Source organism: Athene noctua, chromosome 1 (assembly GCF_965140245.1).
Source record: "Athene noctua chromosome 1, bAthNoc1.hap1.1, whole genome shotgun sequence".
NCBI lineage: Eukaryota > Metazoa > Chordata > Aves > Strigiformes > Strigidae > Athene > Athene noctua.
In genome coordinates this window covers 182,781,599-182,808,647 of record NC_134037.1, presented here as the reverse complement: position 1 = coordinate 182,808,647, position 27,049 = coordinate 182,781,599, and the positions used below count along the sequence as shown (strand labels likewise).

The following is a 27,049-nucleotide window of genomic DNA, read 5'->3' as shown; positions in this document are numbered from 1 at the left end:
AAATGCTGGAAGAGACTGGGCAGTTTTAAAATAGTGGTGGAAAGTTTAAAAATCAGATGTTATAATTAGAAAAATGCATGAGTTCTTAATGTCTTAAGGTCATAGGAGGGCAAACAAAGCAGCTGTCCAATTCTGGTGGTAAAAGGAAGCTGTAAAACATGGACAGTGAGAGCTGACAAGGTAAGCTGGAATAGACCTGTCCTCGCAATGCCACCATTCCACTGCACCAGTGACAGAGCAGCTCCTTGTGCTCAGAAGTCACAAAGCACATGGAGTATTTGAGAAGATCTGGTTTATTCTAAATCCATTTCCCAGAGTACAAAAAAAAAAATGAAATGAGAAGATTTTACGGTCTGTTTCAAAGATGGTTGTGCTTTAAGTCTGTCAAACCTTGGTGAGCATCAGTCTGGATTGGGTGAATTTTGTTGCTTGGTGAAACCTGGATGATTTGTCAAGCAATGAACTGGATCTTTCAACAGTCTTTCTAAACCATTGGGATTGGGATGATTACAATCCCTCAAAGTATCAAAACTGGCTCCACCTTGATCATGCTGTACCAACCTCCTCTACCACCTCCATGGTGCAGCAGCAGTTTATCTTGTGCAGGAGCTGTTGGAGCTGAGACACCTAAGGGATTCTCTTGCGAGTGCCTTGTACCTGTGACAACAGGCTTTGAGCTGCTTTTGAAAGAGAAAGAGAAGAGAGGCCTGTTGGGCAGCATTGTGTATGGCTCTTGGAGAGAGAGGAACATGTCAAACCACAATGAGCTCTGCAAATGCCCAGGATGGGGCCTGTTTGGCACTCCAGCACACAGCGCCTGGCAGTGGTCCCTGAGGGATCATACACCCCAAAGTGAGCTCAGAAGATCTCCTGACGCTCTGCCAGTGCTGCAGCTGTCACAGGGAAGAGGTTTAGGAGCCAACAGTAATGAACCCATACAAGCCCCAGTAACTACCTTTGCCTTGGGGGAAATCACATCTTTTAGAGAAAGGGTGAAATTTCTGTTCCTTTACTAACTTTTTACTCTTGTGTAGAGTTGTCAGTGACAGCAATGTTACTAATTGCTAAATCAACACATGTAAAACAGCCAGATTAATACTCTCTTAAACTGGAGAGCTTGCAACAGCTAGATGGATTTGCCAGGCAGCTGCTGGGTGCCAGGCCATGCAAGGACAGGGATCTCTAACAAGCAAAGTGGTTTCGCTTCTACCCTTGTGCATTTTGTTCACTGGCGATGCCAGGCAAGCAGCTCAGCTATGGCAGGAGCTTTGCCCTCTCAGTGACAGAGCTCCCCCAGCCTGGCGACACACAGAGTTTGAGCCACATCCCCAACTCCAGCCCCATGGGAACAGGCATTCCTCACTGTCACAGAATGAAACTACGGTTAAAAGCAAAATTACTGTTTGTCATGGGGAGAGGCAAGGAATAAAGGATGAAGAGAGAAAAAAAAAATAAAAATTACTTTCTTCTTAGGCAGTAAGATAAAATAAATGACAGTGGATGCATCTCCCTAGAGTAGCACCACTCGGAAGTGATTGCACTGGACTTCCCTGCTGCCGTGCCGTGCCACGCTGTGCCGTGTCATGCCACGCTGTACTATGCCATTCCTCTGCTGAACAAACAGTGAGCAGGCTGCAGCACATGTTTCTGGGCCACATGGCCAGATTTCCCTTGCACAGGATGGGGACAGGGCTTGGACATGCTTGGGACATTCCAAGATGTGGAGTCAGAAGACGGTCAGAGCATTTTGTAGGAAAGTCTCCCTGACTGGCAGCACATATATAGCAAATTAACCTCAATGAATTGCATGCACACAGCTTAAATCTGGGGGCTGAGGTAACAACAAACACAAGAGTCTTTACTTCAATCTGTGTGAGGAGGAGAGCAACGTAAGATGTACTGAATGATCGTAATTTTAAGCACCTCCTAAATTTTTTAAAACTCCTCTGGCTCCTGTCTTGAAGGACATGTTAAGTGGAGAGCTTTTCTGAGCTCTTTAGAGATTGCCACATACAGTAAACCTTTAAATAACCAAGTGTCTCAAGCACACGGAATCACCGTGTTTTGCAGAGGCTTGGGCCTTTACCAAATGCATTCCTCCACCGGGTGGGGGGGCCGTTTATACAAGCTAACACACTTTTAAAGAAGATTTGAAATGACAACTTTTTGCATGCCCATTATCCAACAGATCTGACTGCTCTCTCCTGTGGTGAGACTGACAGACCGTGTGCAGCAGGGAGCAGAATGAGCAGGGAAAGCCCATGAGAGCTTTATTACCACTTCCATTCTATGTGTACATACCTGGCTTTCCTCTGTAAACAGGGATGATTTCTTTCTAATCTATCACCACATTTTCAGGGTTTCTTTTCTACTTGAAATGCGACTGCGAAAAAATGTCAATTTTTGCTGAACAAATTGACTCCCTGTGTGGATCCAGTCACATCTGCTAACCACGGTGATGAAGCATTAGCTAGTTCTCAGCTGAAATGTTCTGGCCTTTGTCCAAAGGATTTTGGTTTTCAGCCTAAAAACAATAATGTTCATCTCTAGTATGTAGTTTTTAAATAAAAAGAAGGCACACACACCTTTTTTTTTTTTTTTTTTTTTTTTTTTAAAGAAAGCAAACACTTTTGGCCTTCCATTTTTGTTCAGTAACAAATACAGGGGTTTTGTCAAAAGATGGTTTATTTGGAAAATTTTACTGAGCTTGTAATATACCAGCTCCACTTACAGCCAGTGAAGCAGTACAAGCTATTAAAGCTATTAAAAGAAAAATTTTTCTGGCTCTTGTGAATTTTGGCATTAGTTACTACGGCATGTAAGTAGTCTTTAGTTGAATAGAATGACGGATGGGAAAAACTGTTAGAGATTAAGAGGGAGAGTTGGCACATATCACAAGGAAGAACCTCTAATAGGGGATTGCCATCTTGGGCACCAGGATGATCTTGTGAGAAGGCAGTATTTGTACTGCAGAAGCTGTCGCGTGGCTCACTACTTATCTAGCAGAAATTAAGCCCTAGGAGAAATGGCAGAAGTGATGTCCAACAGCTTTATTTATTGCCTACCTAACTGGTTGCCTGTCTTTTAGGGTGTTACTGCTAATAATCAGTTGTTTGCATATTCATCCCATCTTGGGTACCTAGGTTTTCCTGTAGGAATGATAAGGAGCCTTGAATTTTTTCCATAAAATTCACAATTTCTACCTTGACATTTCAATATGCCTAAGAAGATTTTTGTCATCAACTCTGATGAGCGTAAGTTGGAGTGTTGGCATTTCCCTTGGACACAGACACATCTCCTCCTAATCGCCGCACTACTTAAGGAGAGTGAAGCAAGCACGACAACAAATCTTGGCACTGATGCTTAGAGGAAGATTTCTATCTCTTCACAAGACATCTTAACAGCCTGCAGATTTGAAGAACAGAGGAAATAGCATCTTTTGTAGAGAAAGAAATATCGTCTTTCTCTGTGGAAGAATGATCTCACGAACAACAGTCAACATAGCATGTTCTTCTTCCAGTCCATATCTTATCAGCTTGGCAGATTGCAGATTGCCCACAGACATCCTGTCTGGACACACCAGGGAACGTGGTAATCATCTTACTGCATTCAAGCATGCAGCATCCTGAAGTATGTAGCTCTGACCATGCTGGCGGTCAGGCTTGGAGGCTTGCTGGCTGAACAGCAGTTAAGCTGAACAGCCCTGTGACTGCCATATATGCACAGTATGGATGCACCCATTATTGCAGATTAAGAGATCCTGCATTCTCTCACTGCATCTTGGGAGGGCTAGCAGGTATATCTGCTACTTGTGGAAGGCAGAGAAGTAAAACTCAGATACAATGACATCAGAAGTACAGAGGGGATACCAGCAAGAGAAAATTGATGTTAATAAGAAGTAAGGAATACAGAAAAACAAAGTGCTGCCTTGCAAAGGAGAGGGAACTGTGGTTAGGCAAAGAAGATAGGTAGGGTATGTACAACTTAATTTAGAGTTATACAGTATTGGACCCTACTTTTCTGCCACAGCAGTTCTGCAACAAGTAGCAATTCAAGGAGAAGAGTTCAGACACACTCCTTTTTCAGTCACTGCTGTGACGAGGACTCACAGCATTAGCACTCTGCCTCAGGGAGAAATCTGGATCATGACAGTGTAGGGGAGATATGGAGCTAGCTCTTGGGTGCAATTCCTTTCTGAATCCTCTTCGGAAAGCTAAGGAGAGGTAGATTGGAATACTTGAAAAAATGTTTCTAATAAAGTTTAACAATTTGAAGTTTTAAGATAGCTAATGTTGTGGTCATAAAATTTTATAAGAAATTCACAGTTTTTTAAGCAATTCCATGTCATTGGAATAATGCACTAGTAATATATATGATTTGCTCTAGCAAATAAGGCTCAAGAAAGAATTCCGCAAAATGATTTGTAAAATTGTCATTATGAAACTTGAGAACTTTTTCATTCTTCCATCTAACGTTTATTCCACAAAGTAGTTTATGTTCCTCTGATGTCTTTTGCATACTAGAGACATCATATCGCATGTGAATACTTTCTTAAAAATATTAATTTAGCTCTAACTTCTGAAGTATTCTCAGTTCTTGGATTCAAGCTTCTGACAAATTTCTAGCTGTCTAGCAGGTTTGTTTGTTGTCTTTACAACCAAATGGGACCATAGATTCGTCATTGGCATCAGTAGGAGCATGGTCAGTCAGACCTTGGATTAACATAGAACAGAATGCTTATTTGCAAATTGATGTGGACTGACTTTGATTTGACTTTGGATCAAACCTCTGTGGAGAAATATATTCAGCAAGTGAGAGAAATTCAACATTATAGTAAAGTCATTTGCTCACCAGCTGTTAGAAATAAACAGCTATACAAATGATGTGCTATAAACTAAGACTACCATTATGCATAAGAATGTGTCTCTTTGATGACTGCTCTTTGTTTCATGATAAGGTGGTGAAGGTACAAGTCCTAAAGAAGGCTTTGTCATTGTCAGTGACATTTGTTAATTGTGCTCTGATGTGACACTAGTGCCACCCAAAATGTTTTCAGGTCTTCAGTAAAGGGTAACTCTCATTTTTCTTCCTGTAATAATTCTCTCAACTAGAACAAGAGGCATGTTGTTGTATGCAGCAGTCCCACTACCTCCCAGGGAAACAAAGAGGTTTATCAGTGAGGCAGCATTCATATTCCATCCAAAACACACATAAACTAATGGAAAACATTAAATAAGCTGAATGACATGTAAGTGAAAAGCTACATTGTCTTGTCTTCATATGGAGATTTTTAAGTACGATAAAAATAATAGTACTGACCACTTACTTGCTGTCTTTTGATGAAATTCCTTGAAAGAAACCTTTATATATTTTACCTTTGTGAGATATGGCAGGTGAGTACGTGTTTCCATTTTGTGGAGAAACAGACTGAAACACACCAAAGTTAGGAGTTATCCAGCTATGTACTGAAGCACTTGCACAGAGGTGCAACTGGAAGGCAAGATTCCCTTTCCTTTGATTCAGTAAGTGGTACTCTCCTTTATCTCACACAGTTTACAGTAAGAAGTTTTTCAGTAGAGTGACTTACAGAGCCTTCTGTTTCAATTATTTGACTGTCATCTTTGATATTTAAGGTGTGATATGTAACTCTTCATGATTTTTATTCATATGCAAAATACAAAGTAGCACAGCTGAAAAAGAGAAATTTTAAAAATAAAAACATCCCACTTTGCAGTAGTCAAGCACATAGTGATTTTTTTTCCTTAAATCTCTGACTGTAAAAACTTTTCTATGTCAAGAGATGAAGGAAGATAGAAGAGGAGGAATTCATCACTGAGTTTTATATACAGACCTAAATTTCTATGAGGCCCTTAATACATGCCACTTGATTGCAGGTTTCTGCCTACCTTACTGTATGTGCTAGAAGAAATGCAGTATAAGAAGTTAAATAGGAAGATTAATAACTTAGTGAATGGGAAACATCCATATGAGAAGCTGTGTCATACTGAAGAGAAATATTAAGTGGAATCCCATAGATTGCTAGTCAGCACTTGTACCTCTGAGACATGCAATAGATAAGAGTGATCCCAGGGTATGCAATACCTGTGGACTGGTTCATCCTGCAAACAGCACAGAAAGAAGAAAACTACTGAGCTTCAGGTGAAATATGAAGGGGCTTCAATCAGATGTATAACCAGTTTGACATGACTACTGTCATTTCACTCTGACAGGTTGGAAACAATAAAAAATAACTAGTGCAATATAAAAGGAGTTCAAACGGAAAGCAGAGCGCTGTCTGAAAAAACTGGCAATAGAGTATGTGGCATTTCCACTTGGGGAAAAAATAAAGACACTCAGATTTCTTCTCTCTCCTGTTCAAAGCATAAGTTATTTGTGAAGCCAAAATGGAGCATCTTGGCTTCACAGGCATTTGAGCTGATGCCAGGCTGTGATGATCTATGCTTACCGTATGTACACACAGCATTAAGAGAAGGCAATGTTATTCAAATGAGCCTGTGGTTTACTAGATGAATTTAATTATTTCTGGTTTGGTTTTGCCCCTAGGGACTAGTTTTTGATGGAAGAAATTCAATATTAGTACTTAGATGACTTGCAGTATACAAGCAACACTGCTGAGAGCGTACAAAAAGTAGTGTTCAATTATAGCTCAGTGAAGTCAGTAAGGACAATGAGGTTACATCTGTTATTCACAACCTTCAGTGGAGAAAACTAGGTTGCACATAAACTGAATATATAGGGAAAAAAAGAGGATGCCGAGATCAAGCATGGGTACAAATTTGACTGGAGATCTACAGCCTCAGAGTAGTTTTTCCCCATGGTAATTCACAGTAATTTCTCACAATAATGAAGAGAGAAAGTTTCAAATCTCAGTAAAGTCTGTAATTCCAGACTTGTCACATCTAAGGTGCCCATAGCTGGCTCTTTCAGTGGGAATGATTTTTGGAAGGAACCACTGTAAGAGTTTTGTAAAGGAGACTGATTTCCTGCATCCCACATTAAAGCCCCTCAAATTGCTAACTGCTTTTGAAAATCAGCCTTATCATCAGAAAGCAGACGTAGATGCTTTGTGGTTTAACAGAGTGATAGGCAGTGATTCAAAGATAAGTAAGTCCTTGTACAGTCATGAATCCCAAGTTAAAAAAAGCTAAAACATTTTCATGTTTATCAGAAGGAAAAAGCAGTATTTCTATAGATGAGGTCTGGGAAGTGAGCTCTGCTTAGGGTGAAGAGCATTGAGGTCAGTGCTCACGTTGATTTACAGTAGTACATCTCTACTGGTACACGTAGTTCTTAATAATTAAAAAAATATTATGTTTCAGCTGCTGCTTTGCCTGAATAGCTTCCCAGGCCAGTGCAGGAATGAGTGGGAGAAGGAGGTGTGCAGCAGAAGGCTTTTAGTGCTGGTGGGAAATGGCCTAGCTAAGCTAATGTGTGCACACTTGTGTGATTACCTAAAATAGTAAGCAACACAACTAGGGTAATATGAAAATGCTCTACTGAAGGGTTAGAGCATTAGAGAGGAGAAACATGCAAAAAAGGTCCCCTCCTTCCTCCAGAGAAGGTGCTGCCACATACAGATGCATGATAAAGAATGCTGACACTGCCTCTCTATTGTTGTGGGATGCGAAAGAGATGAAGGAGATAAAATGAGAAATGCATCTTTATGGTCTGCCATGTTTTGTTACAATAGATCATCTTCACATTTGGAGGACCCTTTGTGACTGAGGCACTGTCCACACAGCATGTGGTCATGCTTTCATGAAGCATGTGGAAGAAGCAGCACCAGCCAGTGAACACCAGCTTGTGACCAGTGTCTCCTGTGCCGTTAGGCCACTGGGTAGCTATGTGACCTGATTAAGGAGTGCTTGTTGCTCTCTCAGTCACCTTGTAGATGGCTCTGGGAATGGTCAGTGAGCCCAACACTCATACTTAGGATCATGTTCCTCATGAAAATGGGATAGCATTTTCTGACATTGCTTTTATACTAAAAAAAAAAAAAAAAAAAGAATACATAAGAAGCAAAAATAGTATTAAAATGGAAGACATGAGAAATTAGCCACTCCATTAAAAGGCAGATACAGAGAAGTTAAATACTTGTCTAAGATGGTTTTTGCTGCTGATAGTCTCTGTCTCACTTTGAAGTACTTTCTGGTTAGTAGATTGACCTGTCAAACTGAGTGCCAAAATACCCTACACAGCCTTCCAGCATGGGAAGCATCTCTGATAACAAATCTACCCTGAAATTTGCCTTCCCTGGAGTTGAGACTGACTTGGAAGTGAAATTTCTCCTTAACCTAAATCAGTTTTTGGTTGCAAGTGAACTGGCCTATGGGACTTTTCACAAACCCTCACAAGTAATGTAATTAGTGTAATTGTTCAACAAATCACTGCCTTTGCTCATGTTCATCTTTGTCTCATATGGTTTCCCTTTCGTTATTTAATGCTGCTTTTGGAATCTCCCATCCAGCTGGGAGGACATCGCTTGTCTGGATATCTTAGTTGCTACAAACCACATCTATTTACAAAATAGAAATATGCCTTTTCCTGGCAGACAGAAGGACAGTGCTGAGTTCCATCACTCCAAATACGCATGAGTTTAAGAACATAATTTTTAATGCCCTATAATTTCCACAGTAGTCATTATTCTGACATCTGAATGAGAATGATGAATATGGCTCATTGGAAGTCCTTGAGAGAAATTAGGTATAATCATAAATAAATAAGATCAGGGTATTGCTATGTCTGGATCAGGTGATTTTTAATTATGCCTTCTTGGGTTACTGGAACTCTAAAGCATAATATCTATGTGTATCACCTCTAGCCCAATTACTGTTCATGAGAAGTGTTTGCAATTTGACTGGGTTGTTGATTAGCCATTTTCAAAAGAGGAATGTTGCTCGTTACTGCTGACGTAACATGTCCGTGCTCAGGGTCCATGCATAGGAGTTAACAAGGTGTGAGCCTGTGTGACAGTCTTGCATCATGCAAGACCTGGACATTCGCCTCCTCAGTGACAGGACTCTGGATACACATTTCAGGTGCCACAGCAGCTCAGACACTGAAGGAGCTAGTAGCCACTGAAAAGGACAGATGGTGACTGTCCCCAGCTTTAATTTGAACAGACCTGCCTTGTCAGTCATTGAAAAACCATCTGTGAACTGCTTAACCTTGATCATAATCTATTTCTTCTGGTTGCTGAGGCAAATTTTAGCCAAATTGTGTTGGGGTGGATATAAATCTTTTGGTGGGACGTGACTTCCTGGGTCACAGTCCCAGCTTGCTTACAGCAGGGTGTCAGTTTCTGTTTGTTCAAGGCAGTAAGGAATGTGTCTAAGTTAATTATTATTTGGGATTTCTGTACATCTAAGTCTCTAAACCAGAAAAAAATTGTTAAACACTACTGGCAACACCAAGGCTTCTCTCATTTTCCTTTACGTACCCCAGACTGATTCTGCCATGCATATTCACAGTGAGTTGTATGTAATTCTGCACACAGGATTATATCATAAGCTCTTATTGGACAGGTACAAGGTTGGAAAAATACAATTTGAATTTTTCTTCTAATTGTACATTTCCCAGTAACTGAGGAATGTGTATAGCAATAAGCACTTGTTGCAACTCCGTAGTGTACCTGAAAATCAGTCTGTTTACTTGTTTTACTTATCTATTATACTGGTTTTAAGATGACAAATAGTAGCATATGAAGACTTTTTGTAAGGATGACAAATGCTTTATATAGCTTTGTTGATATAACAAGTGCAGAAAAAATACTTGATTTAAGGCAAACATCAATAAAGTCAAACATAAGCTGAATGTTAAACAAATGCATCGCAATTCCAAACGAATCATAGATTCAAGATTAGCTCCATCACTGCACTTCTCCAGCTCTGCCCACTCTTTTCAGTGAGCCTGGGACATGCCCAAAGCTCCAGCACTCCCAGTCTGCCCACAGTTACTCATCCCTGTCTTTTCCACTTCTCAGTTTCTTTCACTAACAGCCAGGGCTGGAGATGAGCTTGGAAGGAGAAGAGGAGCCCACTTTGCAAATGAGAAACACTGTATGAAAAGTTTTGACAGGGGTTGTAAACATGATAAGCAATGGGAAGAGGACTCTTGCTGAACACAGTCAACATCATGGTCTACCCAAAATATCAGATTATGCCCAAACTCAGTGCGTGGGTCTTAATGTGTTGGGGTTTGGGGGGAGGGGGGGTGCTAGGATTTTTTTAAAAAATTATATTCTGTTATCCTATTGCCAGAGCATGTTTTTTACTCAGTTGATGGTAAGACTATACTTTCTGGCGTGTAAAAGTTTTTCTTCAAAATACTTCTTTCCAAACCTCTGAAAGGCCAGATTCAGTCACACTGGCAAGCGTAATTTTATGGAGTGCTGCAACACAACAGCAATTTTTGGTACTGGCAGTTTGGCAGACCAGCGTAACACCAAAGATCAGTTTACATCTTGTTTTCATGCAATTTCGATATAGTCCCTCAGGGGAGGCTCTGAGACACATACCTTCGCTTAAATATAAAGTTCAGAGTTCCTTCTCCGGCTCCAGCTCTTCTTTATTCTACACGAAGTATTGCCATCTGCAGGACCACACACTGAATAGCTCAGATGATAGAAAATGATAAAGACACTACTTTGGGGTCCGCCTCATTCAGTGCAGACCTCTGACTCCCAGCTTGTCACTGCGAGTTCCTTTTGTAGTCATGGAGAGAAATGGACACTTCTAGGCATTATTCATCTTATCTGTAATGCAGCCAGCTGAATTAGGTCAGATGAATCACATCTTAGAAGCTGCTGTGGAAGCAAGCAGTGGGTGACTAGCATAGACAGGCAATTGCACTGTAGACATCTGATGTTAGCTGAGATGAGCCCTGTTTATGAGGGTTGTCACCAAGATCAAATGAAGCTATAGATCAAGAGCATGTCTAGGTTAGCTGTTGTGTAGAAAAATTCACCCCTTTCTTGCCCTTAAATAAGGTTCCCAGTATTTCTATTTTTTCTGAACTGAATTTCCCTATCATGCTACTTAGTAATTGTCCTATGGTATTGTCACCATACATGAACTACTGATTACTGAAATAGAAACTTCTATGTATTGAAATGCCGTCAGACCTGAGTCACTGACACAACATGCAAAGTGCTCGCTTTTTAATAATTCCTGTAAAGCAGTAGTTAATCTTCTTTCTAGCAGTACAGTCAAACTGGCAACTTATCAGCAATATTCTATGTATTTATTTATTTAGTAAGCATGCCTTTGGCTTTACAAAATGATATTCACACCTTATCCTTAGAACCCATGTTGCAGGCAGTGGAGTGAAAGTGATGTAGAGTAAAAATAAGCGCTTGCCTTCTTTGTAACATAACCAGACATAGGAACTGGGACGAGGCTTCATCTTGCCTCAGTTTAGATGGCTATCCCTACTCTTATGATAGGATTCATTGGACCCAAACATACCTCTGTGAAGCTAAGGTGCATTACATCCTATGGGTGCCTTATTCTGTTCTTTGATGATTTCAGAGCCTTGGATGAGGAGGTTAAAAGTCTGCACTTGGTAAGATGGGTCCTATTCTTCCTGTTTAAATGGAAGAATGTTGGACATGGCAGTCAGGGAGAAATTAATTTTTTTGTGAGTTCTAGGAACACCGTTATTGTGGTTTTAGTTGATTTTTGTCCTTTTTTTTTTTTTTTAAATAGCATGACATCTTTTCCAAAGTTAAAGTTATAGACATGTTTATCTCAACAAAGTCAATCGTATTAAAAACAAATCCTGTACTGGAATTGCCGGTTACATAATCTATGAAACCCTTTATTAAGGACCAGTTGTTGTAACTTCTAGTGTATATAAATAATCGTTGCTCTACTGGTTTCAGTGTGTGTGCATCAATTCACGCCAGATGAGCATCTGGCCCCAAATGTTCATGACATGCTTCTCAAGATGCTATTAAGAGTGTAGTGAGAGAAAAGGATTATGTTAAATGCTGGTTTATTTCTGCGTTAGTTTATTCACAAGAGAAGCGCAAATAAATTAACATGTCCCTTTTTTTTTTTTTTTTTTTTCCCCTCCCTAGTTCTTTCAGTGTTCCTCTTGCTGGGATTTTAGAACAAGGAAGTCCAGAGTGGGGAAATTGCTTGTGTTGAAGGTTGGCTTCTGAGACCTATCTCATCTTGTATCATGTTATTTCTGAAAGGATCTACTGCATTCCTTCAGACTAATGAGTTTGAACTCAGTGTCTAATAGTACATGAACAACTTCAGCAGCATGCCTTACATATAGCATGGAGGAATAGCAAGCCTGCTATGCAGAAGAGTAGAGAAAGTGAGTAAGGAAAAGATCCAATTAAAACACATGCAATGGGGAGAAAACATGGGAGTGTAAGTGATCAGATTATCTAGTTTAACTGCACATGTGAGGAAACCATATGGGGTAACTACTTCATCATCCCTCAGACTACTCCACAAATATTGCCTGAATAATCTTTTAGATATGTAAGCTTTTACTCCTGTTTTGGAGATGTGAAAACTAACACAGCCTAAATAAATGTTCTAATGCCTGTCGAATTAGTGGGAAATCTCCAAAAACACTCACAGAATTTGCGATGAAAACTCGTGTTTTCAAAAGTGGTTGCTGATTTCTGAAGTCCAATTAGTGGTAGCTTGTACCTGAGTTTTAGAGAAAATGATAATCTGTAGCCAGTCCTTCAGAATGATGCTCACTTGGAAATACAGCCCTGCACATCTCAAGCTAAATAGTGAATATAGGTAGCTATGTTTGTTGTCTCTCCAAGTTCTGTTAGCAATTTTCCCATTGCCAGAAATCAAATTAGTTTTAGTGCTAGGATCTGAGTTCAGAAATGATGCCCAACCCCATATTTATATCATACTGCACCTGGAGTTTTTTATTACCCTGGAGGTTTTTTTTACTGTTAGGTCATGTATTCAAACCAACCTTTTGAAAGCAGCAATTACACTTGTGACAGGTCTGCTTAGCCTGAGTCAAAGCTTACCTTAGGAAAAAAAATCCTGTCTGTCCTTTGCATAACTGGAGATGTTCACCTCTCTTGTGATCCCAAGAGAAAGCCCGAAGCATAAATTTGCAAATAGGCCAGAGCATCCTGTTGATATGTAACAGGCCCTGCAGACATGCATTTCAACAGCGCTGGTACTGGGTTGTGCTCAGCTTCTGTCCTGAAAGCTAAGACTCTGGGCTCTCCATTGTCACTTTTTAATGGAAAGATTTAGAATGCTCTCCGTTTCTTTTCTCCACTGTGTGAAAATATGAGTTGGGCAGGACAACAAAAACCCAGCGTGTTGTCAGTTTTGCATTTGCAATGAGGGTCTACATCCCTGGTGTGGATTTTCCAAGTGTGCCCTCTTATCCACTGCAGCCACTGCACACCCTTTTCTCTTCTGATGTCTTGGTCTTCCTGGGGCCTGCAATGAATCCTTGGCCTTGCTCATTAGAGTTTCTCTGAAATTATCTTTGATCCACCTATCTGCACTTCTGCTCTGCAGGAATTTTTCCCCTCATTGAGAGACACCACACTTTGTAGTTTGGCCAAGGTGAGAGCTGTGGGAGGCCAGATGGGTCTAGCTTGTCAGAAATGGGGGTGCCATTTAACTAACTGCTTTCAGCACATCCATTTCCATGACAGCTGCCTTTTATGCCCAAGATGGACAGGACTGGTACTCAGCTCGATGACCAGATCCACGACTCCTCTCTCTCACTTTGCTTTTCTTCATCTACTTGGACACAGCGGTTCCTGTCACCCACCGCAGTCTGGGAGTAAGGGCTGGTGCACTCTGCCACAGCTTCTCACGAGCCTGTCACTCAGCCTCACCATACTGCTGTCCTTGCTCCTTGCCTGAATGAACACGTGCCAGTGTTGTGCTCCTGGAGTGGGGGCACTGGAGGGCTGGCAGAGGAAGTACCCCCTTTGACATCCTCAAATGTCATCAGACTTACTCAGCTGAAGGTCTTCTTCGTGAGGATCACTGGGGGATAATTTGTTATTCCTTCAGCAACAGTCTTACCACAGTTATGTTTAAAGTGCAGTGCAGATTGATGAGGAAATGGGGCCTCTTTACATAAAGAAATTGTATTTCTCATGGGTGTTTGTACGATGCTTAAGTTCTGGAGGTGTAAGACCTCTAAAAAGACCTGCTTTTCAAAAACTAGAGGCATCCTCCTCTGAAAATCAGAGTTCTTCATTTGGGCAGAGAAAAATTGAGGCACTGAAAATTATTATATTGTTGCTTTTGAACACACTATCGGGTTCAGTGGACTGGTTTGTACTGTTCATCCTGTGAGATTTAGTTGACAAAGAGTCTTTCACTGTCATTTCTTTTTTGCAGAAGTAGAAGAAACCTTTAATTCATTACAAACCCAGAAGTCATATTCTATTATACAAATACTAATTCCAGCAAAGGCAAGGAAAATGAAGCTCAACTCTGTCTGTCTCTCCTTACACCAGAAGTCACCGACACATCATTAAAATTAGGCTGAAATGACACGTTGCACTTGCTGTATTTTACAGCAGGCTGCATAAAAATACTTTTTTATATTTGTTAAAGTTAATCTCAAGGCTTTTTTCAAGGTGAAGCTACCCAACAGTTTTAGAAATTGTCATTAAATCATTAAATCCCAGACCATGGGACTGCAATGTTCACATTGATCCTCCTTGTCAGTGTCATTGACATGGACTGGCATGTGGGAGCGTCACTGGAGCAGAACCCTGTCATGTTCCCGGCCACTGGCCAGTGCCGCTCTTAACCAACAGCTACATTAGTGGTTTAATAGCTGATCTGATGTGGAGAACTGAACTGTGTGAAGCTGAGCAAGACATACAGAGGAGGGCTGTCTGCATGCATGTATGTATGTAAAGGGTAGAGCAAGAGAAGAGGCACAGATTTGCTGACCAAGACTGCTGAGTCCCAGGAGCAGTTCTCTTTGCCAATTGCTTCCATCAACTTTAAATACAATGGACGTTTATGATAACCCATTGGGAATCTTTACCGTGATTCAGTGAGTAAGCTAATACATCTGTACTTCATATTTTAAGTTAATAGGAACATAAATATTTAAATGTATGCATACTTTGCAAGGGCAATATGTTTTTAAATACTCACACTTCTGTGCCCTTAATGATAAGACATGTTTAGAAATGACTTAGTTAAACATTGAAAATAGTTTGACCTTTGAATTAAACTAATTTAAGTAGCATTTCAACAAACGGTAACACAGACATCCTAGATAATTTATTGAAAATGCCATAGAACTGCAGTGAACTTCAGAAAGTGAGGAAAGAAATCAGCCATTTTCTTTCTTTAAAGAATGCTGACACTCTGAGAAGTTTTAAGAATCCTTAGCTGCTTTAGCAAGCATTTATTTATTTCACAAATGCATTTGAAAGATCCTGAAAGTTATGAAGCTAATTTCCCATTACACTGCCTGGCATGTTTGTCTTTAAAGAATGTACTCCTATCTTAGATCGATTATTCAAGATTTCACAGGATTGTATGTATGTCGGGTCATAGAATAAGAAATGTTTGTTTAAAGTGTGTCTCACCACATTTATTTGTCAAAAGAGTTTTAGCCTCTTTTAGCTAAAACATAGGAGGGCTGGGAGTCAGTATGCCTGGATTCTGCTTCTAGTTCCACCAAAGACAACTCTTCAGCCAAATACACATCTGATAATTTTTTTTTTTTTTTGAGTCTGCATTTTCTCATCTATAAAATGGGTGTAAAACTAGAAGTTACTGAATAGCAGTGTGGAAGGAAACTTAAAATTTGCATAATCCAAATAATCAAGAGTTGTGAAGCTTTGGACTCAGCTAGTTCCTTTCTACCTGAATGGAAGTGTCTTTTCCTGTGGGACTGGACTGCAGCTGAAACAATATTCTTTGGGTCTTTCAGTAATGTTTTGGGTTTTTTTCTGTGAATTATTTAACTTTTTTTTTTCCTCTGTTTAATCTTCCATAAATGAGACAAAATAAGACTATCCTGAAGATACCTCTAAATTTTTGTTAACCATATTATCATAAGGTTTGTGTATCTTTTCCTTCTGCATTGTTTTCTTTTCTTTGTCATCTTCATTTATCAAGACAAGTTTTAAATCTATGCTAGAAATCCTTTTGAATAGGGACCTCGTCTTTGCAGGTCTCCAATGAAAGGCTAGTGTATTCTGGAACACATTAAAACAAATGCCAGAATTCTGGATAGTTTCTTTATCAATCTGAAGTCCATCCTTTCTCCTCTCCTTGCACTCAAAGGCAGATGGGCCACTGTTGTGGGGTCAGCTTGTCCTCTTATTCTGGATGCTGCAGGTGAATACAGGAACTGAGCAGATGGACAAAAAGAGAGAACCAAAACAGAGACACAAAAAGGGTAGCAAATACAGAACAATATTCATAAATATTTCATTTTCCGTACCCTTCCCTCTCCAAAGACAAGAAAACAATGAATGAGACTGGAATAGACAATGTAGCTGGAATCCAAACTGGCCCATTCCCAGGAGCAGGGGAGGGACAGCTTTTCAGCTCCACACACACAGGGGACCTGTGTGGAGTAATGCTGTTGTCCTTGGTCTCCTGGAGGCTCCAGATACTTTGCCTTTGAGGCCTGTTGAACTGCTATGTAAAGCAAGGCAACCGCTGCCAGTATAATGGGCCATAGGAACTGAACCCCTGCAGGAAGATTTTCCAAATAAATTGATGGAAAGATAGGATCATCTTACTATAGGTTCCTTCACTTTTCAGTGGGGCTGAAGTGTGCTTGCAAATTCCTATTTTTTCAGTAAGGGTTAAGGGCACCCTAACCTCAAAACCTGTACAATGCGTACAGTTATTAAAGTTCAATGCACCAGAGTTATGTTCAACAGGCTTAGAACTGTTTGTTAAATGTTTTTTTTTCCAAGTGTAATTCTTTGAGCACATTACATCAGAACAAAAGATGCTTGGAATGAGTGGGCAGTGCTTATGCAGGCTCTACAATAGAGCCATGAGTAAGAGGGAGAGCTCTCCATTATGCACGTTCCCCTTAAATCATGAAGAAGGCTGGCCAGCCCTGCACAAGCATAAGTAATACCTATGAGAAATTTGGAAGCTTAAAAAGAAAGGATATATTCAGGCACAGTCATTACAGTCTCAGTTCTTTGATTATCTGGATGAGGAGTGCCAGGGATAAAAAAGGGATACACAGTGAATTAAATGAGGACTCTTGAATAGCCATCAAGCCCCTGTATTATCTGTTGCAGGACGAGATTCAGTCATTAGAGAGGTAGGCTGAGCTTTTTCCAGAGAACCCAACTATCCCCCTGGAAGTCAGTAATATAGCTCCCTAACTGCTTGTGAAAAACCTACTCACAAAGCTTGATTAGGCATATGCTCCTTGGTATAAATGGCTGAGCATCTCTGTGAAAGTCATGTATCTTTATAAACAACTATGCTTCATTGCATTTAGAATGGAGACAAGTAAGTAAATAAATAAATAAAACCCAACAAAAATTCCCCAAAGAAAGCAGTATATCTTACCATCTTCCTCTCAACAGTTGAGCAGTGAGGACCATGCCTGTATGTTGGGGTGTTTTTCTGATTCTGTCTCTGACACGCTCTTCTCTGAATGTCAATCAAGCTGACTGTGAAGTGAGCTTGCAGGAGTTTGAACAGAGGAGTCAGCTTTTTCAAAAACAGTGCCTTTGGTTTCTGTGATTTGGCAGCAATAAACATCCCCCCTACACAGACGCACAGTGCTGTCCCCAGAGCACGACTCCTGACTCATGAAGCATTGTAAGAACAGGCGTACCTCCACGGACACGCTTGGAAGACGACAATCTCTGGCAGTGACATCCTGAGCCAAATATGTTTTGGGAGCCAGTTAGTATCAAAGTGTGACAGAAAAGGCTCATAATGTCAAAGGACTTCAAAATCAGTAATTTGTACTGCTTATATTTAAATTTCCAAATTACAGAAGGAAGATATTTCCTATTTTGAATCTCTTTGAGAGACTTAGTTATTTAACAGAAAAGCAGGCTGTAGTCCTACCTCTTCAAATAAAGAAGGAAATAAAATTCACTAGCAATCATAGGGGTCCATCAAACTTAAGAGTCTTGTATTTAACCCTGTACAGACAGTGTGAGCAGCAAATGATGCTTTTATTAACTCTACAGTCAGAATCTCTTCTTACACAAAGGATTTCCCTGGGCCGAGACCACTCCTAAGAGATCCAAAGATGTGTTTGCATTAGCAGTTCAGTTCATATCGGGAGTATACTTGGGAAGCAAATATCCTGTCCCATTTACTGTACTTGCATTCCCAGTGTGGTCTTGGAGCATATAAACTAGGTGCCCCTTTGATGACACCAGGACATGGGGTCCAGCAAGACACCTGCTATGCACCAACCACTGGACATTCTGTGTAGGGTCCAAACAAGTGCTAGTCTGATGTAAAATCCTTAAAATATGTACAGGGTAGTCCCCAGCTCCTCTGCACCCACTGTTTCACTCTATAGATCCACTCCAATTACACTGTGCTACTTGCTAATGCAGAGATGCCCTAGACTTCTAAAGGGGACAGTCAAAATCAGGCTGGCATTGAGCCAGATCAGCTATTAGCTTGCCAGCCTTTGCAGTAGTTTGCATTGAGATTATGGAGTGGTGCCGAGCTGGAAATCTATGACTGCAGTATGGGTGAAGTTTAAAGCAGTTTTTAGCTTTAGGTTAGATAAGAGTTTCCAAAAGACTGGTCTTAGTGACTTTTTGTGCTGCTACATAAGATATGGTATTCTCTCTTTTTTTCTTTTTACACTATGCTCATCATCATTATGTGGAAGGTTGTGTCAAGATAGAGCAAGTTCTAGACAATGTCAGCAAAAAATGCAATTAAAAACCACTGTCACAAGCCATCCACATTGAAACAAAGGCAAGGTAGAGCAAGTTCTACGAATCTGTCAGAGAGATCATCTTGGTGATGTAACTGGATCTGTGACCTTCCTTAACTCACAGGGCATCTTTTCTGCTCAATAGGGCCCTGAAATAACTGACTTCTGGCTAGATTTAAATAAGCCGCTTGTAAATAATTTTGTCATGTGTACTGGGAGGGAAAAATTCTGGCTGCAATTGATTTTGTTCCTGTACTTTCACAGCATTTTGCCACAAGCCCTCTGTATTGACAGTCTTCCCAGATCTACAGTGAATTCACAACAGCTGCCCTAAATGTCTAGTGTCTGCTATTTTCTCTCCTCTTGCGTGTTCATGTTGAACAAAAATACAAACTATTCCTGTCCCTGAAATATTTGCACACTGTGGTGAAGTCTCTGAAAAGGCAAATGGATAAGATGTTCCGTGATCAACTCTGTAAAAGACACTTTATTGAGAAGGTACAGTTGGGAACAAAAACCAGCTCACTGTTAATCTGAGTTATGCTATGTTTGCATCTACTAGAAAGTTTATATTAACTTCAAACTGAAATTATGGAATCTTTTGCTTCAGTCAGCAGTTACAATCTAGCTAAGAGTACTGTAAGTGATCATCTCACATTAGACCACTGACCTGTCATTGCGGAAGGATGGGGTGACCTCAGACATAGGTCACTGAGCTCTTGTTGGATAGGAACACAATGGTAGTCTTTGAGCTGGTGACCTACAACTGAAAACAAAATAGATCATTACGACAAGTGTTATTTCTCTTGAAAAAGGCCAAGGCCAGACAAACTTTGAAGAAGGCCACCTGGCAAGGTGTTCAGTGTTGGCTGTGCTTTGAGCAGGAGGTTAGATGAGAGACCTCCCAAAGTCCCTTCCACTCTGAATGACTCTCCGATGATGCTGACAGGACAGTGGAGAGGAAACATGCTAGAAGTAGTTTGTGGAGAATAAGTCTATGTGCTTCTCGGAAGTCCTAGATCTGTCATGTAAATGTGAGACAAATACTGGTTTATGATGTTGATGAAATCAAGGTATCTGCAGACAATTACAGTACAAGAGTGAAAGATTGTATTAGTGAATCAGATTCATGGTTAATCTGGCAGTAACACATGTTGGCTCCTTCCTCTGTGATGTCCTTCCTTCCACATCAATATCCAATACTCAACAGTGGCAGAGAATGTATTGGCACCTTCAGTCTTGACAAAGTAGGTAAACAAAAAAGGCATTTTTTTCTTCCCTACTGAGAGTGGCCAGCTATTTGTTGGTCTTTCAAATTAGGAGACCCAGCTGAAACACAGCTTTTCAGTGGTCCTGAGTGTTAAAATATACTTAACTGGCACAGCTGCAGAAGAATATCCTCAGATCGTTCAGTTTCAATTTGCAATAAAATCTCAGTATCAAAGCTTGCCCAAAACAAGCTAGATCAGGCTTGCAAGGGTCTGGATGTGGCAGAGTGGAGCTTAGTGTGGGCTGTGACATCCTAGTCTTCAGCACAACAAACTGAGCTCACTCAGAGCAAGCGGGGGTAACTCTCCTCTGCAATCCACCTTGTAAACACATTTTTGCACCCCTTCAAGTTAATAGCATGTAGGCATTTTGGTTTTAAGAGTTGTCTGGCACCTACCTGCATCATGAGACACCTTTGATAACATGCCTCTTTGAGCCCAGTTTTCAGAGGTATTGATTGCCAGTACTTGCACCGACAGCGAGTCTGGAATGGAGGGCTCTTATGTGCAGCTCCACAAATTGAGCATCAGATGTTTCTAGTGTTTGACAGAATAACCAGTGGTCATTTTAAAGGGTTCTTGCATATATTTCTGTGATTTCATGATGGTTTTGCTGCAGAACTGCTGAGAAAAGAAAATATTCATTTATTTGCATGCTGCAAAGCATAGGCAAAGAGCCAGCTCTGTGCTATTACAATATCTGATCTTGGTAAGGCAAACATCCTTCTGAAACCAGCTAATGTTTCTGTCTATTCAATTCTGATTCACAGTTCAGCACTTTCTTCACTCAAACACCCTGGGGATGATTGTTAACTGTATTTTTCTCTTCTCCTTTTATCTTTATTCCTGGATTAAGTGTAGAAATTTTTCGTTCATGTTGCAGTCCTTTTTTCCCCTTGAAGTAAATCTTCTGCAGTATTTTTTTGCTGTCGGTATGCTGCATGTCACATATACCCCTGTTAATTTCAGGCTGAAATTGTAAATTATTTGCATGAAGAGCACTCACATTGCATGATATGAATTGTACCATAGGGGGTACATGTTGTTAACTAATGCATATGTGCACATATCTTTAAAGGCATTAAATGTGCTTCTCATCATAACCAAATAATTGCTCTAAAACATTTAATAACAAATGTACTTGATTAATTTTCCTTCTGTTTACGAACATAGATAATAATATTTAATATAGTCATTAGTAGAATCTCAGCAGTAATTTTTTATCTGCTGTTCATCGCAATATCTGCCTATATATCGCATAGACTTCACAAAATCAAGTGACATGGGTCACGAGGTGTGGTTTCTTCTTTCTGAGAGGATATGAGTAACTATTAAAAGGGGCTTTTCTTTTGCGATTACAAACTTTAAAATTATTTTTCTATAAATACCATGTAAAACACAATTCATATTTATCGCTTGTATTCTCGCCAGGAAATTTAATTGCTGTTCACAGACAGCAAGTATGGAGAAGCTACTTCATTTAAATATTTAAACCTTTCCAGTATATGCTTTATCTTGAAAAAAAAAAAAACCCCAAACCAACACAAAACTCTTATAATTGGAAGAAACTTTGCATTTATCAGCACAAAAGCTAGTCATGTCTTTCTTATCAGTCAGTCTGCTTATGCTTTCTCTAACACAGCAGTTGCCCTCTACACCTGTAGTGTCCGTATGGACCCTTTCCCTTTCCAGATGAACAGACACAGGAGCTAATTATTCTTGCAATGATCCTCCAGGTAGCCTGGAGAGTGTTTTGGAAGCACAGCACAATCCTCTCCCTGCTGAACCAACATGCCTAGTATGCTGAAATGCTGAATAAATAGCTTCCCTCCAAAATCAATGCATGTTATATATTGCTCCTCCATTTAAATAACATCCTGTTTATCTCAGGGCTTCAGGGTTAGAGCTGTGTAATGTGAAGGCAAGTTAAGCCTGCATGGTTTCTGGCTTCATCTGTAGTCTAGCTAGAGCAGCACAGGCTATTCAGCAATCTTTTTCTTCCAAACACTTCTCCTTGGTCCCTCTGGGTTTACTGACAAATTCACTCCACTGCGCGTGACAGTCCACAGCAGCATCAATCAGGTGGGGGACTTAAGGCCTCACTGTCCAGTCCTTCTTTCCAAGGGGAGGTCAAAGCCCCCGTGTCTGATCTAGAGCCCTTCTACTACGGCAACCACATCGTGAAGCTGAATCTGCTGAAGTACCACTATGCTCAGGTTCAGGAGGATGGGGTTAAGGAGTCTCTGAGCTCCTGGTTTGGGGCTGCTGCTTCAGATGTGGCTGCCCAGGCAAAGGCATTTGAGTTTTCCTGGGTTTGTCTGTTCTTACCCCACCCTTGGTCACATCTTTCAGCACTGCTGGAGAAGCTTGTACAACAGCTGTGCCTTGCAAGCTCAGCTTCCCAGGGTAGGAGTCACCAGATTAAACGCTTCGACAGTTCTTTTATGGTGCTACAGCAAGAGCCTTTTGCAGGAGGGACAGCCACTTCTAAATACCCGTGTTACCACAGATATATTTTAGCAAAGAGGTCAGGAGTTGCACAACTTGCCTGGGGTCTTACTAAGATCTTGCCATCAGTCCCTGGAACCTGGAGTGGGGGCAACGAGGTGCATTTCATTGCATGTTTGTAATTCAAATGAGATTTAGTTTTCTTTCATGGCAAAAATCCAGTATTAATATTTTGTTAACATTGATATATTGAAACTGTAACAGCAGAGCTTAACAGATGCTAATGAACTTTGTATAAATGGAAAAGACATATGGGTGCTTGTCTAGTTCCAAACTTGATCAGCTGCACCTGGTAGCACAGGGGAGATACCCCTGTGGGACATGAACAGGTAGCATCAGCACTCTCCAGAGGAATTCCTCAACATCCCTGCTTATACTGACACAAGAAAACATCTCTCCAGCTGTCAATCCTTCAGCCTCCTACAAGAGGAAAAAATTGCTGTGGTTTATTGTGACTACATATTAGTTTAACTGGTGTTTGTAATCAAATATTTTACCCATGTAGAAAATAAATTTCAACAGTCAAATATAACATTGAATTGAAAAAATACAAATGGCACTAGGAAAATTGTATATTTTCCTGTGTAAAAGCATCAGTAGCAGCAGGGAGAAAAACGTCTCATGCATTTTTTCATTTTGAAAGTTGCCATTTACTTATTTCCAAACAGTTAAGCTTGTTTTGAAAGGATACCTTAAACCGTGAGGAAGGAATGCATTCTTTTCAAGATCTGTAGTTTTATTCCTTGCTGAAGGTCATGAATTTTGGCTCTGCAACTCATTGACCTAGTCAAGAAGAGACTTCAAAAAAAATTAAGCAGTACTGAGCAGTCAGTATATCCCTGAGCATCTGTATAGGAAGGAAGGTTTCTTATAAATTAATTTTCCTTGTCTCTAAGAAGATTTCTCTCTGATTCATATGGGTCAAAAAAGTTCCTCTCATGAAAACAATTTAGAAAATTCAAAGGTAATCCAATTCTAGGCTTTCTGCCATCCAGGTGCTTGTACCCAGCAGGAAAAAATATCTCCTTAATCCTTTTTTGTTTTTATAATTACTTGTTTTTCTGCTTCCCAGCAGTTCTTCTGTTCAGTACAAAAGTTACCATATCCAATTATACCTTTTTGTCCTTGCTTTTAAAGTCTTCATATCTCCTCAGTTATCTATTAACACCAGATTAATCACTTGATTAATCTCAAATTTTTTTCTCATCTTGCACAGTGACAGCCACCAACCATTTAGCGGCATGTTCTTAAGATTTTTGTGCAGCCAATATGTATGAGTGACTGCATGGGGAAAAAGTGGGTAAACTAGAAAGAAAGCAAAAGCAAGAACATTAGTGATCATTTAGCATGGTAAATGCTGCGGCATTTTGGAGGCCAGCTTTCACATGTGATCATCTCATAGCTTCTGAACTACGTTGTTTTGCATTTTATTTTTACGTAACAGGTCAACAGGAAGGGCACTTCTTGGCAGTTAATGATCGCTGTCATTGACCCAGCCGATCAGTCAGTAACTGGAAATATCTGGCCTTTATGTCTTCCTTCCTTTGATGATTCTCTCTAATCATATATTTTTTAACCTTTCCTGTTGGATCTAAACCTGTGTGTTTTGCTATTAATGCAATGTTCCATACTACAATGAAGAGGGGTTTTTTTCTAGACTGTTCCTGAGAATTATTGTAACCAAAAGGAAAGCAAGATTCCGTTCCAAAAGCTCCATCATATTTACACTGTCTTCTAATGGTTTGTCTTTCCCTCTTTTATCTTTGCTGGAGCTGCTATCACTTTGTACTGTCCACAGCAACTAATCTTCAGAGTTCATTTCAGAAAAAATTCTGGATTTGTCAATGATTATTTGCTTAAGATCCTCTACAATATAGGTGTTTTAATCTAGGGTGTTTAAGGGTATATCCAAAATTTACTTTCTCTGACAAAAATATACCAGTTGATAAACAGTGCAGCTTCTCTTTGGGAAGGGGTTATCAATAAAATTTTAGTTTTCAGATTACTTGTTTGTTATTTTGTAAACCATTGTGAGTTCAAATGTTGGCATGAACAGAAATCGACTTACTAGAGTATATCATACAGTGACATTCATAAAAGAACTTTGCTTTCTAAGACATCTTTTGAATAGCTGCATTTATTAGATTAAATATTTATATAGTTCTGGTCAGGGAGAAACGTTCTGATTTATTTAGGCACATATGAATACAAACTGGAAACTCAAATTTACAAACTGTATTATCATTTAATAATTTTCTTAAAAATCATATCTAGTCAGTAAAGCGCTGAAAGACCATGCTTAACTTGGTAGCCCTCAGCGTTGAAGCAAAGAGCTCAAGTCAAGCATGGGTGCTACTTCTCTGACTTGTTGGAGCCTTAGAGTGATGGCTTTGCTCCCCATGAGGCTTGGAAACACATTAGCTATGTAGCCAAGCACAGCAGACATAGGGCAACTTCAATTCAGTGACCAAATTGATTCCCATGGTCATATCTTGTTTTGTCTTCTGGTTAAGCTTGTAATACTGTTTCATATATAGCATAACATACACTGTAACCCACAAGAAAAAACAGGCCAGCCCAAGGGAACTGAACCAGACAGTTTGTAAATGAAAAGTAGCACAAGTCCAATGATTTTATTGGCCAGCTGTCTCTGGTATTCCCATTAATGTAGTGCCTCTAGCTGGAAAGATGCAGGAAGGTTAATGTTTGTTAACATTTTCTGGTCTTCCTTTGGTGAAACACAGAGCAGCTACTCTGTCCTGCCCAGTGTGGAATCTCTGTATTTGACTCAAGCATCACAGAAAAGGTTTTTATGAACTGTATCTTTAAACAATAGAATTTCTGTATTACACCATTCAAGTAGGTTTGGACAATATTTCTAAAGTGATATGAAAATTATTTCTTTGAGGCCTTTTGAATTATTGCTTGTGAAGTGTTTGTTGAAATTACTGTGCTTCAATGAATCACAGAAGAATCATCTATCGCTGAAAAACCTGAACACCTGAGATACTGCAGAAACTTTCTATACTGAAAACAATATAATATTGGTATAGTACTCTGTGAGCATTGTGCTTGATTATCTACAGTAAGATTTTGCACTCTCCAAAGCACCACTAACCCTGGCCATTAGCATTATGAAAAGAATTATTAACTCATTTGCATGAGTTTTATTATTAATCTCATTGCCCCATAGGAAAAAACCACAAACTTGCTAACAAACTCTACTTAATAAAATAGTCAAAAAAAGCATCTCCAGACTGTATAATTCACATTTATTAAAATGTATTATATTTTCATCTTACATCGTGTTGTTGGCATCAGAGATCTGACTGTCTATTGTATTTGTTTCTGGGCTAGCACATTTTTCCAGATTTTCAACAAGTCAAGACTTCTTTGAGGCATCATATCTAAATTTTGTATATATCTAGACACAACTGACTGTCCAGGTATAGCAATACTGTTTACATACAAAACCAGGAGTGAGATGTATATTCCTGTATATAAACCCAGATTTTTTTGAATGCTGACTAATCCATTGAAGAGTCTTGTGTTTTTTAACAATAACACTGGCAAATTTTTTTTACCTTGTAAGTTTTCTAAAAATTAAATAGCCCTTTTTTGACCTCACACTTATCCAGCTGCCTGAGAGTCTGCTGAACCACTCACACTTAGACTGTGGTCTTTGTCACTATCTGTTTTACAGTTGATAATGGCAAATAAACTGCTATCACAGCTGTGTTAATGTAGAATGCAGCATACACTTGTTTAGTGTCTAAGATACTTGTGCTTGGTCAACATCATTGTCTTTAATAAATTTGTACTTCAGGTTGTACATCGGTATATTTATAAAAACAGAATTAAAGTATATGGAGCGAATAAATATTACAATAGACCTGTTTATATTCATATCACAATGCTGAAGTTATACCTGCTTTCTGAAGAACGGGACGCCTCAGCCAGGCTTCCTCAGAAATAACTTGGTTTAGAGAGGGGGAACACAGCATTTGTAGGGTGGGAGAAGATGGATAACCAAGAACAAGGACTTGTTGGGGGAGGATTCTAGCCGAGATACAGTCTCTAAGAAATGATAGAACAGTAGGACAAAACCGGTTGCATTTACTGGAAATAGGGTGGTGTATGAAAGGACTGCGTAGCTATGAGACGGTGGTCACTTCTATGTCACCTTTCAAGCTGAACTCAGCTTGACACAGACTAAAATTCATGTATGCAAGGTGAGTTGGCCAGCCTGGGCTTCACTCGCTGTGTGGAGATGTGCTGGGCCCTGGAAAGCCTCACCCAGCACATCAGGCAGATGTCTGGAGAAAGATGAGCCTCTGTTTCTTCCTTGCAGACCATACTCACATAAA

The 27,049-nt window shown here is 39.9% G+C and overlaps 1 protein-coding gene across 4 annotated transcripts in view; it reads left to right on the top strand.

Annotated features, from left to right (window-relative positions):
* The window catches only part of FRMPD4 (FERM and PDZ domain containing 4), a 416,031-nt gene that overhangs the window by 48,514 nt on the left and 340,468 nt on the right, over positions 1 to 27,049 (top strand). Inside the window, exon 1 of one of the 4 annotated variants that reach the window (XM_074907150.1) lies at positions 14,922 to 15,054. The exons of the other annotated variants lie outside the window; for them this stretch is intronic. Within the exon in view, the coding sequence (XP_074763251.1) occupies positions 15,011 to 15,054 (44 nt within the window). The 5' untranslated portion in view covers positions 14,922 to 15,010. Of the gene's footprint in view, positions 1 to 14,921; positions 15,055 to 27,049 lie in introns of those variants that run through there. 4 annotated transcript variants of the gene reach the window in all.